The following is a 14,127-nucleotide window of genomic DNA, read 5'->3' on the forward strand; positions in this document are numbered from 1 at the left end:
TGGGGGTATCTTTTCAAAAGAAAAATCAGGACATTCCACATGAGGATGCAGCTGGAGATGGATAAGAGAGGGCTTGGTAAAACAAAAAAGTTTTTCCAGGCTGAATCAAGTTTTTCCCAGCGGACTTGCTTAAGCTAGGAAACGCGTGCTTCCGGGAGGGCGGGGTAGCGCCCGGCCTGGGGAGGGGGCGCTCAGAAAGGGTACTAATAGGCGCCGGGGAGCGGGAGAAGAGCTGAGGAGCACTAAAACAGGAACTGTGGCAGAGTACCAAGTGGTGGTGACACGTACAGGTGCTGTGAGGAGAGAGAAGGGTGGGGGTGCGAACCACGTGTGCGTGCTACGCGATTAAGTTCAAACACATCTTCATCGAATAACAGGTATTTACATGCAAATATATTCGCTTATGCAAATCAGCAGAGGTCTCGGAGGAGGCTTTTTCAGTCTGGAGCTTGTGCAGTCATTGAAAAGGAGAAGCAAAGCTGTCCCTGGGGTCCCCACATCTGACTCGCCCCCGGGATCTGGGCCGGTTCCAGGAGGACGGAGACTGAACGAGCTCGTCTCGCAGAGACAGGCGAGCAGCGCCCCCTCCCGGAGAGCAGCGGGGCGCCCGCGACGTCGCGCATGCTCACTCCTTCCCGCCCCGCCTAGGAGGGCTGCGAGCCTCAGTGCGCAGGCGCCATCTGTCCGCGCTGACTCCTCCCTCAGGGGCGGGGAAAAGCGGGGCCCAAAATGGCGGCCAGCCGCTACCGGCGTTTTCTTAAACTCTGTGAGGAATGGCCAGTGGACGAGACCAAACGGGGCCGGGACCTGGGCGCTTACCTGCGGCAGCGGGTAGCACAGGCCTTTCGGGAGGGAGAGAACACCCAGGTGACCGGACTGTGGGGTCCGCCTGCGGCGGGGAGGCGGTTGGGGCGAGGGGAGGAAAGGACGAGGCAGGGGCGGGACCCTCGAGCGGGCCAGCGTCGGGCCTGCGCATGCGCGCGCCTTGCCTCCTGGCCGCACGTGCGCGCGGGCCCCTGGTCCCCCGGGAATCGCCGGGAGCGAGGACTCCGCCGTCTCCTCTGTGCTCTCCCCTGGCTGCACCGTGGAATTACTGGACACGCGTTTTAGAAGCCTAGGTGCCTGGGACCCTTCAGCCTTACTGAACCAGAATCTCCGGGGTGGCGTCTTGGCCTCAGTGTTTTCTCAAAGCTTTCGAGATGATTCCGCGTGAGGGCGGGGGCGAGACGCACAGCACCAAGTGTAGCGGGTGACAGTCGCAGGCTTACTCTCCTGACACGGTGCCCTTGCCTCGCAGTGTTGTGCACTGACCGAGCTGATCCCCAAGGAGCTCTGCAGGGCCCCCGCCAAGCCTTCATGTGCTTCCGGGGCCCCTGTACGCCCCGGCAGCAGGTTTGAGTTCTCAGCCTCCACCCCTGTGTGTGTGTGAGTGGGAGACCTACGTTCTTGCTCTGCTCCAGGTTGGTGCTGCAGCCGCTCTGGGATTCATGCATTCACATAGCACATTTTTACTGAGCGCCCACCATGTGCCAGGACCTGCGCTAGATGCTGGAGAGACAGCATTGAGTTGGACATGAGGTCCTGCCGCCGTGAAGTTTGAGTTTACATTCTAATTTAGGACATAGTAAGCAAGTAGACATATGCAAGACAGTTTAGATAAGTACCATGATGGATGCAAAATAGAGTAGCATAATAAAAGGGTAATATTAGTAACGTTAATAAGATAAGGCCTTATTGAGGAGGTGACATATAGATGAGAATGGTATGTTAGAGAACAGAAAGGAAGCCAGAGTGACTGGAGGGTAATGAGGAAGAGGGAGTTTGCTAAGAGCTGAGGTCAAAGGAGAACGGGAGCCAGGCACAGGAGGGCCGTACAGGCTCTGGTTGGGAGTTGGGTTTTATCATAAGGCCAGGGAGAAGCCATTGGGGAGATTTAGTCAGGGGACTGAGGTGACCTAACTTACTTTTTTAAAAAGATCACTCCAGCTGTATATGGTGAATGGGTTATAGGCGGCAAGGACGGAAATAAGCCTGCTCTGGTAGCCCAGGGAAGAAATGGTGGCTTGGCTGAGGGTGGCAGCACAGCAGATGGAAGTGGCTGGATTCGAGTTGCAGTGTGAAGGTTTCGTCAACAGGACTTGCTGATATATTGGATGTGGGGTAAGGGAAAAGAGAGGAACCTAGGACAACACCTGGATTATTTTGGCCTGAGCAGCTGGGTGGAAGATGGTGTCATTTACTGAGAGGGGAAAGACTAGAAGAGCAACAGGTGGGCTGTGGGAAGAACATCTTGAGTTTGGAGTTAGACGTGTTAAACTTGAGATGCCAAGTGGCCTGACTTCCAAGTGGAAATGTCAAGGAGGCCGTGGGATATTTGCCTGGGGTTCAGGCAAGAGATCAGAGATATGAAATGAGATACATAGACACATAGCGTGAAGAAATGACTTGCAAAACTTGGCCATGACCTATCAAAGCAGGAACATATTTTCTTACAAGTGAGCCCAACACAGAAGCAAGCCAGCTCGCCTACTGGAGCAAGAACATGCCCAGTGGCGGCATTGTAACCAGATCGCCGATTGGGTGGAGGGCATGGATGGTGGGCATGGGTGGAGTGTCCGGCCCAGGCTTCTGTGGGGAGGCTGGGGGGCTTGCACTACACTGAGGGTAGTGCACCTCACACCTTTTACAGTGCTCTGCACTTGCCCGATGTGTAAGGATCTTGAAGGCAAGAATCATGCCTAGTCCCAACTCTGCAAGTCCCAGAGACTTTCTAGGGCCCTGCTCCCTGCTTGTTTTAGTGTGAGCTTCCTGAGAACAGGGATGGTGCTGTTGTCTTTCTCCCCCAGTTTTTAGTCTAGTTCTTGGCACATAAAAGACACTCAGTAAACGTCTGAAGGAATAGATAAATAAATGATTGGTTATGGCTCATAAGGCAGGAATCATTTGAATATAGTTGCAGACGCAGCAGAACTAGATGGAGAGAAGTAGTGAAGAGTGAGGAGGGGATATTTCTGTGTCCTGAGTTTGAGAGGTTACTTTGCGCGGGAACTGCAGGAACTGCAGAAGAGGGACCTCACCTGGTCCTGCCCACAAGGGAGCTTACAGTCAGGCAGATCCGTGAGCCACTCTGAGGAAATTCAGGCGGTGAGACCGGCCAGCAGAGAGGCCAGCAGAGGCTCGCTCATCAAGGAGGTGAGAGAGCGACGGTCACCTACTTGACTGTTAGCGTAAGAGGAGCCAGAAAAGGAAGGCAGAGCTTTGTCTTTGGGAGTTGTCATCCTCTGTCATCACCTAGGGAGATAGTTCTGATCCGTCGGAGGCCCACACAGATTTGAGTCATGGCTGCAGAGGCAAGTCATGGCTCGGTTGATGGTTGCAGAGTGGCTGATGAATGTGTCCCTGGCAGAGTAAGCCAGTGCGTCATGATGGCAGCAGGCGCATCACTCAGGACCACTGTCATGCTCCCTCATCCTCATGACACCTAAGAACTGAGTGCCTGGGCTTAGTAAATCTTTGTGATAATTTTGGGAGGGAGCAGCACCTTGCTGGAATTGAGAACAGCAGCGTGAGTCACTCCCACTGACACCCCCGGACCATTTACAAAGACCTGGAGAAAGAAAGGTAGTTCTGATAGACTCCTCCTTGAGCTGGCAGCCGGCGGGTGTTAGACCCAGTTGGCTGATTGCTGTGGAGCTCCCCCTTGGTTATGCCAGTTGCCAAAAAGACAGGACTGGCGGGGGTGCAGCTCTGTACTGCAGCCTTTTGTTCCTGTTGAGGAGAGAGGCAGCAGTCGTCTTGGCCTCTCAGCTTCCTGCATCTTGACAGTAACGCTGAACACATGCAGGGCACTCTTTTGCATGCGTGATCTCATTTAATTTAATCCTCAGTGCAGCCGAGTCAGGTAGCCCTGACTATTCCCATTTTACAGGTGAAGAAACAAAATCCAAAAAGTACAACAACAAACTCGGGGGCCCTTGGAGTTCAGTGGCAGGACAAGACAAGGAGCATCAGGCCCAGCTCTCCCGGCCCGCATCTCGAGTTGCCCCCTGGCTGCCTGTCCCTCAGTGGCCGCTCCTCCCGAGTTATTTCTTGTTAGAAAGGCCTCACTATCAAGCCACTCCCTTCCCCTCTTTCCCTGCTTGAACGCTTTTGGACCATGGACAGTTTGGATGAAGAACTAAACAGCTCCCTGTGTTCACCCACCTGCTTCTCTGCCCCAGGCTCTACCTCCCCAGGGTGCACGGGAAGAAACATGGTCCTCAGGTGGGACAGCAGTGCAGAAAAGCCAGATTCACGAGAAAGCACATTGATCATTCAGACTCAAAAGCGGAGTACAAAATCACTGCCATGTTCGTTCCACCTGAAAGTGCCGTTTGGGGAGTCTCCCCGTCCACCCTAAACCCACTGAGAGGGAGTGATGGTGGGAAGCAGGAACACACAACACCTCTTACACCCTCCATCCTGTTGTGCAATTTTTTTCAAGTTAATGCTTATGGATTTTACCCCCTTCGAATACGGTTTCCTGAAGAGAACACCTGTTACCTGCAGCCCGGGAGCTTAATAAAAGAATCGTGGCGTGGAGCAAGGTGCAGAACAGCTGTAATTGTTGACTTCAGTGCAGAGAAAGGAGCCGAGCCTTCTAATGAGCTCATTAGGGGCACAGGCAGCTCCCTAAAAGACCCCTGCCTGTACACTAGCACCCACTTAGCCAGCATGGGGGCAGCTCTGAGGAACAGCCTGGAAGTGCTGCCACCCAGGAAGGGCTCACCCCCCATAGAGTTCTTGTAATTGTATTGTATCCAGGTTTCAGTAATGTTGGCCCTGTTTGAAAGGAGTTGGACTTTGAGGTTTGCAGTAATGTAAATGATATTTCTAGCTCCTCAGAGAACAGAGGTTTTATATGGTGCTGTTTTCTCTGCCATCCAGTTGAGGCCCAGTCTTTGGCATTCCTCAGGGTGGCGGACAGCTAGCTCCACTCTGCGTGGCCCGCGCTGACGGCGGTGACGCCATCTCAACATTGCGCACCTGCCTCAGTGGGCCCCCTGAAGTCAAGTTTTTGAGGGATGGCCTCAGAACAGATTTCACCATTTTGTAATAATCTTGAACCCCTGCTGTGAAACAGGAGTTGTGAGCAGAACCATCTCAGAGGGAGTACGAACATCTCCATCTCTTTTCTCTGCTGCTTCTGGATGGAGCTAAAGTGAGTTCAGGCAGTGTTTAGACGAGGGGATGTGGTTTTCCTGCATGTGTAAAGATGTGGTGCTCCTCCCAGAGGGTAAATTACAGACCGCTGTCATTGGATCTCCACTTCACTCAGAGATGTTCGAGTCTGCCTGTTGCCTCCTGGACAAGTGGCGGACAGCTTTGTGAGGCCTTCGTTGTCCTCTGGTCCTTGGCCCCAACCTCTCTTTTGCTTCTCACCACATCCTGGCACATGCTTCTGCCTCAGTGAGCGTATCTTCTCATGCCTCCCAAATTGGCCATATTATAAGTGGTTCTTAACCTTTGAGAATCTAGTGCACTGTGGACACCCTCTCGCTCCCCAGAAAGCCCAGACACACAGCTTGCCAAGAATTTGCTGGTGTCCCAGCCCTTGAAGTACTCCTTGGCTTGGCTTCAGACTCTGCCTGAAACATCCTTGTCCCCCTGCCTTCTCGAGCCTCCTCTCAGGCGCTCCTCTGACTCCCATCCGCCCAGGCCCAGGTCCAGCTCGGAAGTCTACACTCCTCAGAGTGAGGGCCTCTGGCTCCCCTCACTCTGAACTGTCACCGCAGTGAAACTCAAGACCTTCACCACACCTGCCCTGTCCGCAGGCCTGCTGACCTGCTCCCACCTCTGGTCTCTTGTGACTCTGGCACTCGGTTATGCACTGCCCCGGGCCGTGTTTGATTTTTAGTGCATGCATGTCTTGTCTCCTCAGCTTGATTGACAGCTTCTCCAGGGCCAGGGTTGGGTCTCCCGTCTGTCCCTCCACAGCCCCCTGGCAGAGCACTCTCCATAGTAGGTGCTCAAGAAATAGATTTTCAATTGAATTGCAGGGAATAGGCTCCCATAACGGAAGGAACTCATTCCAGAAGTTCATTACCAAGTCATGAAAGCCTTTTTTCATAGATCCTCCTGGACTGAATCCAGCTCTACCTTAATTAGCAAAGCAATTTGCGACACCCTTTCCCAAAAGTGCTTATGCGTCCCTTTGTGTGACTAGAATAGGGGCTGCTGTACCAATTGCTGTCACCACCCAAAATTCAATTTTGAAAATCGAAAACAGTGCCTGCGGCAGTGATGTAGATTTGTATGTATAAAAGTTTAATATGGTAAAGAGAAATTTACTGACGACTGAGCAGGGGAAATGCAAAAGGAGCAAAAATAGAGCCATAAAGGACACTTTGTCAGTTGAACATCTATTTTATTCACATTTAGGGAGCAGAGCTGAATTTTTCATAATGTCCCACTGCTACCTTTTTCAAACCCAGTGCCTCTGTTAGTCCCAAAATGTCCGTAATCTCATTAGGTGTGAATGCAAAATCAGGTAATTTAAAGCTTGTATATAAGAATATTTCTAGAAGTGCACAGTACATTCCATCAGGAAAACTATATTTCAAAATTCAGGAATGTTTTTGGTCGAGTCTGAATAAAGTGTAGGATCTAGGAATGTGGTGAGGCTTCTGGAATTAGACAAGTATTTCTACTGAGGTTCTTTTAAGTAGTAAGCAAGACAGTTTCCTAGTTGCCGAGCTTGGGTCGGGTGCGACTAGGAACCCAGGATTGGCCGTGGCCCTGTCTCTTTTAGGCCGTAATAACTCAGCTAGAGCCTGGCGTACCTCACTCCCGTGTCCCCTGAGCTGCTTTTGCAGCCTCATGTAGTCACCACCTCACTTCATATGGGAAGTTGGGTGACACTTTCATTTTTGGGTGCTTGGTTGTTTTTAGGGGTTTGGTTCCCTCTCAGATTATTAAGGGAGCTCCAGGCATTATGTAAAATTTCTAGGAGACTGTCTCTTTAACCCTGAGGGAATTTAAGAGGTTGAGGGAGCCAGAGGGCCACTTTGTTTTTCCCACTCAGACCCTCTGTTGTTTGCTCTCGCAGGAGCAACGCTCTGCAGTGGTGACCCTGACGTCCCTCTTTGCCCCTTCTCTGTGCCCTGCTGCCCTGTCAGAGATGGGAAAAGATGGAAAGAAGAGGACCCCCTGCTCACCCCCTGGAGGGTACAGTAGGAGGTGGCTGAGTGGCCCTCTGGCGAATTCTCACCGCTGGAGAATTTGGAGGAGAAGCAGGAGGGGACCTTGCGTTGCAAGGTTTCTGAGGGTGGGGATCTGGCGGGAATGCAGGTTTGATCAGGAAGTGGTGTCTTGGTCCCGCGGCAGCAGTGGGAGCCCAGGAGAGAGGCACTAGGAGGAAGGCAGGGCCTCTCCTAGGAGCTTGTTGGGAAGGTAGCTGGATGGTGGTAGGAAGGGAAGGTCCAGATGAGTGGCCATTAAGTAAAGAATGGGGGCAGCAAACGGCTGCTCACTCGGCAGAGACCAAGGGTCGGTGTCTGAGACCCGCTGAGCCCACCGTGGAGTGACGTGAGTGCCGGGAGCCATCAGGCTGAGATCAGAGGGGAGCTTCAGCAATTTCTGGTCCCTTCATTGCTTCCGTCTCTGGCCGTACCCGGCAGTCACACCGCAACTCCCATTCTGAAAATGTCCTACCCGCCATCCCTGGGCAGCCACTTATGCTGGTCCTGTGCCTGGTGAGCCCCGACTTCCTGCTCGTCACTCCCGCTCTTCCTTGGCCCCGACCCTCTGGCTGGCCTTCCCTGGCTCCCCTGGCAGCTGGAGGGGAGCCCCCAGCACCCTTCATTCCACCGTTACCGGGACTGTCCTAAGCTGTCCTCTGTCCCCCTTGGAGTTTGTGAGGGAGAGACCTGTGTTTACTGCTGCAGCTGTTTACTGCTAGTAATAGTAAGAAAAACTAATCACCACATTCCCCTGTGTTCCAGGCCCCGGATTCAGAGCAGTCCAGGCACTACCTCGTTTATCCTCGCACCACCCTCAGAAATAGGGACTATTGTTGTCTTTTCTCTTAAAGGTTAAGTTGGCCAGTATGCTTCAAAAATGTCAAGACTTGAAAGACAGAGAAGCCGAGGCGCTGCCCCAACTGAAAGAAGCAGCTACATGACTGATAAAGGCAGGAGGTGATCCTGGGCCAAAAGAATTTTTTCTTTAAAGATTGTTACTGAGACAGCTGGCAGAATTGCACTGTGGATGATGGACTAGATGAAAGTGTTGTATCAGTGTTAAATGTCCTGAATGTGATCATTGAACTGTGGTTATGTAAGAGCGTGTCCTTGTTCTTAGGAAATACATACTGAAATATTACGGAGTGAAGGGATGGATGCCCCAACTCGCTCTCAGCTGGAGCAGAAGACAGATACAGACAGACAGAGACAGAGCGATCAAGCAAATGTGGCAACTTTTCTAAAAGTCTCAGGGGAGATTGAGTTTTTTGCCCAGCATCCCATAGCTGATAAGTGATGGTGTCAACTCAGGCCGTTGACTGCACTGCTGTCACAGCTGTGGAGGCCCAGTACACAGGGCCCAGCGTGCTGTAGGTTCTCAGTGCATGTCTTTTAAATTTATGAGTGAGCACGTGTGCACAGGCATGAAAAGAGCAAGCCAAAGATGCAATGCACAGTTTTCTGATGTTCTTCAGAACTTCGTGAGGGGGTTATTCTTCTCCTCGTGTCTTGTACCCTCTGTCTTCTGTGTGAGCTCCTGGTCTTGCATGCCCTGCTGAAGACGTAATCTTCAAAATGCTTTCCTCCCAAGAGCCTGCTGCAGAATTCTGTTCCAACTGGACTTTCCCTGGAAACGCTGCTCAGCAGGGAGTCAGAACTCAGTCACCAGCCTGGAGTTTTCCATCCATTGTTTCTTTCACCAATAGCCCCAATCCAAATAATGCCTTTGATTATTATTCAACAAACACTGGCTCCCTCCTCAGTCCATTGTCCTTTCTCTCCTGATATGGCTGGCTGGGCATTTTCATGACTAGTGACGTGAATCCAGAGATGGATCAAGTAGAATGAAAGGACGCGGTCGTCTTTTTTGTTTGCTGTAAAGTGGGGACCTCGTTTGACACATATGGAGGCAGAAGTGGAGCTGCCTTATTAAAACGCTTAACCACTGATTTATTTATGCTCTGCCTTCTTCGAGAAAGGATTTAAATTGGAAAAAATCCATCATTTGAATTCTGGGAGAAAACATAAAAGAGAAAGTTTTGTTCTGGGGAGCTTTCAGAATTCTTGGCAGAATACTGTAAGGAACTATAGATATATCCTAGGAGGGGAAACTGAGAAGAGGTGTGAGGGAGCGTGTTGCTAGCTTCCCTGGGACCCCCAGCAGGGGCACCGCTGTCTCAGGCACCCCGAGTAATTTTCCCCTTTCTGTTCGCAAGGCCGCGGCGTTGGGGCCTTGTCCTTTCCAGCAGTACCTAACTGGACTCTCCCTCCTGGTTCTCCTCAGTGCACCTCTCTCATCCTAAAATACTGCTCTCTTCGTGTTTCCTTGTAAAATTTCAGCTGCTGTCCACTTAGCACAGATGAAAGCTCAGATGATTTTTTACCTTTCATGAAAGAATTTTTATTTAATACATTTCATATTGAAGGTTTAACTCAAAAAGCTCTTTCTTTTTCTCCTGCCAGGCTCTTTGACCTGCATGTTCAGGCCTCGGCCAGGCTGGCTGGTCGGAAGCACAGGTGGCATTCCAGCCGCCTCTGCCTTGCCATGCTGTCCCCTCCACCAGGAATGTTCCCCTTTCTTCCTTCTGCTCCCCAACTCCTGTCATCCTTGAGACCCAGCTTAGTCTCGCATCCGCCCCGCACTGACCGCTTGAGCCCGCGGGGAGCCCCCTCTGACTCTTGTTACCCACACTCCCCCAGCGCTCCCTCTCCGAGATGGGCCCTGCCAGTGTTACGTTTTCATTGTGGCGCACAGGTCACAGGTGCTCAGTAATCATGTGTTGCCAGTTGATTGAGCGGGCTTTTCTGCAGGTTGGGGAGCTGACAAAGGTGGTTTCTGGTAGCAGGAGCTGCAGGCTGAGTTTGCTTCCCAGGAGGGAGGGCTGGGCTGCAGGCCTGCTTCCTCTGAGGGCCTCTGTCAGTGGGGTCCTCCCTCAGCTGCAGACAAGGTGGGAGGCAGGGCTGTATGCTCACTGCCTCGGGGCTTCTCTCTTTTCCAGATTGCCGAGCCTGAGGCCTGTGATCAGATGTACGAGAGTTTAGCACGACTCCATTCAAACTATTACAAACACAAGGTGAGTGAGCCACAGTCTTTATAGCCCCAGCTCTCTGACTGCAGACGATCAATGAGAATGAGTGAAAATCTGATTACGCAATGTTTTATACAGAATTGTGGTTTTGCTACTTTCAAACGCAACCAGTAATTTCAACCAAGCTAACAAAGGTGCCTGGTAGAGGTTTTGAGGTCCCCTAAATAAGAGCTACTTATAATTTTGAGTAAAAACCATTATTTGATATGCCAGTATGTCTTCTGGGTGTGCCTGACAACTGCCGGATCTTAGACGTATTTTCCCATCCACTCTGGTGGAATTGGTACTTCCCCACACTCACTCTGGTGCTAAAGACAGGGTGATTGGGAAAGTCCCATCAGACAGGGCTTGGCTTTTCCTTGGCCCTGACATGATGACTGTCAAATTCCATTTAGCGTGGCTTTTCCCAGGCTTGGAAAATGTGTCCAGTAACTCCCCAGATATACATGGCCAAGTGCCTAGCTTACAGGGAAAAGGAATTTCTTCTAAATCCTCGAAACTCAAAGTGTGGCTTGTGAGCAGCAGCACGGGCATCACCTGGGTGCTGGTTAGAAATGCAGCATCGTGGGCCCCACTCAGCCCTTTTGAATCCCAGCCTGCGTTTTCAGAGAGGGTTCATGTACATTGAAGTTGGAGCCGCCTGGTTGAGATACCAGTGCTTGCGAGGCCAAGTCTTTGACCTCCAGGTGGCGCTGCTCTCCTTGCCCGGCCGCTGGCTTCAGGCCACCCACTGCCCAGAGAAGGCCAGGGACTGCGGTTAGAGAGCAAGGCTTCCCTCTGGGATCGTCAGGTCTCAGGTTGTGCTGCAGAACTAACCTCTCCCCTCCCTTCTTTCTTCCTCCCTGGCCCGTGTGTCCAGTACCCTCGCCCCAGAGACACAAGCTTCAGTGGCCTGTCGGTGGAAGAGTACAAGCTGATCCTGTCCACAGGTATTGAAAGCACAGTTGCCTTTCCTGGTTGGTTTGCAAATGATTCTTTGAGTTTGAGTGGCCAAGGGGAATTGTCGAATAAGACAGCATTGCTTGATGGAAAGTCTTGTGGAATAGCCCAGAGGAAATTCTGAAGCTACAGGGCTCATGCTTTTTGGCCAAAGACTATGGAGAAGGTCAGAGGCATTATTTAAAAAAAGAAAATCCATCTTTAGAGCTTTTAAGTTCAAGGCTGGGCAGCAGGGAACCGAGGGAATACGTGTTTGCCAAATGGAAGTAGTTGAAATCAGGATGGAAGGAAAATAATTTTATTTTTATGGTCCTAAGGGGGCTTTATAAACAATGAGGGTTTTAATTGAAACAAAAAGCCATTCAGTAAACGTGTATGGGAATATCCGCCTAAGAGTTATCCAACCCAGGGGATGTGGTCTGTGGGTTACATACAGGCTTAACTAGGTAGGTTGGAGTCATTGGTTACTCCAATTAACCAGGAAGGAAATACCCTGCCTAGCCCACTCCCTCCTTGCTTCCCCATCTCCATTGTCACCGAAGGGGGAGCCTGGGTTGTCGGCAAGTTCTGGAAAATTACTATTTTTAATGCCAAGGATACTGTATACAAAAATAGGCTAACCTTTTCTGGGAAGGCATCGCCCTGAAACATTCACCTTCTGGTACTCTAGAAATTTCTCTTTCCTATTCTTGTGGCAGCTTTCAGGAACTAAGTGTTGGGGATTTGGCCTTCTAGAAAGCTCTCACGTTCTGAGCAGATTAAAACGTGGTAGTGTCACCTGCTATTGTGTCTCAAGTCTGATCCTATTTTTATTACAGAACTCTCTGGAAAACTGGGGTAGAGATATTTTGGCCAGGCAGAATCACTTTATTGGCAATTAAAAATATATATATATCAATTTATTCCCATGTCTGTGGGCCCATGTAGTTACCAGCATTAATGCACAGTGTCATTGTGAGGGCCTTGGAGAGTTTGAGCCAAGTTTGAACTTGAAATTCCAAGTGAGAAATTAGAATGAAGCTAAGTTGCAGAGGCCCGAGGCTCTGGCCCCTTGGTTAACCCTCTGTGAGTGGGGGGGAAGAGGCCGCAGCGGAGGAGGGGAGCTGGAAGGCTCCCGGCCACGGGCCTGGGCTGCAGCTTGTTCTGGCTGGGAGTTCAGCCCCAGGAAATCTGCTGATAATTTGTTCTCAGAGCAAGCCTCCTGTTTTTGTTGCGACTGTGTGGAATAAGCTTACCGAACATTTCCTCTGACAGGGCAAGAAAACACCTTGCCGTGTTTGTAGTGAGAGGACGTGAGGGCCTGGCGAGTCTGCAGTGTGGCCGCAGTCTGGGTCCCGAGTGTGTCCATCCCGGGCTTGCGGCCACGGGAGACTCTAAAGGAGGCCTCATGGCTTACAAGTGGACAGGGAACCCTCCGCGTCTGAGTTTGTGCCCCACAAGAGAACCTGGACTTCTGGAAAAGTCCCCGGGTGGGATGCTGGGCTTATGGCTTGTGGCTGAGGCACAGTACATGTCCTAATTCAGTCAAGAGCCCACTGACAATAATGTAAGTTAGCTTTTTGTTCAGAAAAGTTACTCTTTTTCTCCAGAAATTGTGTTAACAGATGAAAATCCAAGCTATGAAACTGAAATATTATGTGAAAATCTAAATTTAAAACACAAGTAAAAGTAGGTATCAGAGAACTTGAACGCTAGAGAGACGTTAGACCGGTAGTTTTCAACTGGGGGTGATTTTGCTCCCAGGGGACATGTGCAGTGGCCGGAGACACTTTGAGTTGTCAGAGCTAAGGGCAGGGGTGGCACTACTGGCATCTAGGGTGTGGAGGCTGAACATCCTACAGTGCACAGGGCAGTCCCACAACAAAGAAGTGTCTGGCTCAAGAGGTCAGTAATGGCAAGACTGAGAAGCCCTGCTTTGGCTCCTTTGGACTGTGTGCATGTGCGTGTTCGTTCTCAGACAAGGGCCCCACTGGCTCCCTCCAGCTCCCTGCTGCCTTCATGGCGGTGACAATGGCCACATTTTCTTGAGTGTGGTCCAGGTGCCAAGCAGGTGAGTGCCACTAGTTCCTTTCATTCCCACAACTTCCGAGACAGGCGTTTTTATCTCCACTTGACAGAGGAGGAACCCAAGGCCCAGAAGGTGAAGACATTTGCTTAAGGGGACCGGGACCCACTGGGGAAATGTTGGGCAGGGATTCGGGCCCAGGTCCATCTCACTCCCTGGGGCCTGCTCAACTCCACAGCAGGTTGCTTAAACTCCCTCTGCCTCAGTTTCCACATCTGAGAAACGGAGAGAGTAAGGTCTGTGCAGCGCAGGCCAAGTTTTGAGAGAAAGCATCTGGGCCTGTGGGTTGTGTGGCTGACACTGCAGTGCCATTTCTTCACCCACTCGGGTGTAGCAGGGCAGTGAGGGCCCTGCTTAGATGCTGACTGATGCTTCCATGTGAGCAGAGGCCACTGTGAGGCACAGTCCTAGTCAACCAGTGCTCAGTCCACACCAGCAGTTATTTTTCTCTGACCCTATCTGGCTTGCTTATCAGAAGTTGGGTCTCCACTTCCCCTTTTCAGGAACACACTGAAAAGCGAGGCAAGCTTGTATGGCCAAAGCCCCGGGGGGCCAAGCTACATAATCAAATTTCAGATCAGTCTCTTTCTTTTTTTGCCTTCCCCTTTTGCAGACACCCTGGAAGAGTTTAAAGAAATGAATAAAGGCATGTGGAAGAAACTGCAGGAGAAGTTTGCCCCCAGGAGTCCCGAGGAGAAGCCTAAGGCCTGGGCTCGGGCCTTATCTCGCCCACGTACCTAAGCGTGGAGTCCTGTATGTTGCCATCATAAATAAAACCGCCCTGATTTCCCCTGTCCTTGCAGTTTGGGAATCT

At 51.2% G+C, this 14,127-nt stretch overlaps 1 protein-coding gene across 1 annotated transcript; it reads left to right on the forward strand.

Moving 5' to 3' along the window:
* Positions 1–696: 696 nt before the first annotated feature.
* Positions 697–14,109, forward strand: LOC124226599 (ubiquinol-cytochrome-c reductase complex assembly factor 2). The gene is made up of 4 exons (XM_046640026.1): positions 697–867; positions 10,220–10,294; positions 11,169–11,238; positions 13,927–14,109. The coding sequence occupies exons 1-4, from the start codon at positions 730–732 to the stop codon at positions 14,052–14,054; spliced, it is 411 nt and encodes a 136-aa protein (XP_046495982.1). The 5' UTR covers positions 697–729; the 3' UTR covers positions 14,055–14,109.
* Positions 14,110–14,127: the final 18 nt, after the last annotated feature.

This window comes from Equus quagga, chromosome 15, assembly GCF_021613505.1.
Source record: "Equus quagga isolate Etosha38 chromosome 15, UCLA_HA_Equagga_1.0, whole genome shotgun sequence".
In the NCBI taxonomy this organism is placed as follows: domain Eukaryota; kingdom Metazoa; phylum Chordata; class Mammalia; order Perissodactyla; family Equidae; genus Equus; species Equus quagga.

Coding starts and splice junctions, on each gene's coding strand:
- LOC124226599 (XM_046640026.1), top strand. CDS start 730: ATGGCGGCCAGCCGCTACCGGCGTTTTCTTAAACTCTGTGAGGAATGG. Junction 10,295..11,168: donor CAAACTATTACAAACACAAG/GTGAGTGAGCCA, acceptor CCGTGTGTCCAG/TACCCTCGCCCCAGAGACAC. Junction 11,239..13,926: donor CAAGCTGATCCTGTCCACAG/GTATTGAAAGCA, acceptor CCCCTTTTGCAG/ACACCCTGGAAGAGTTTAAA.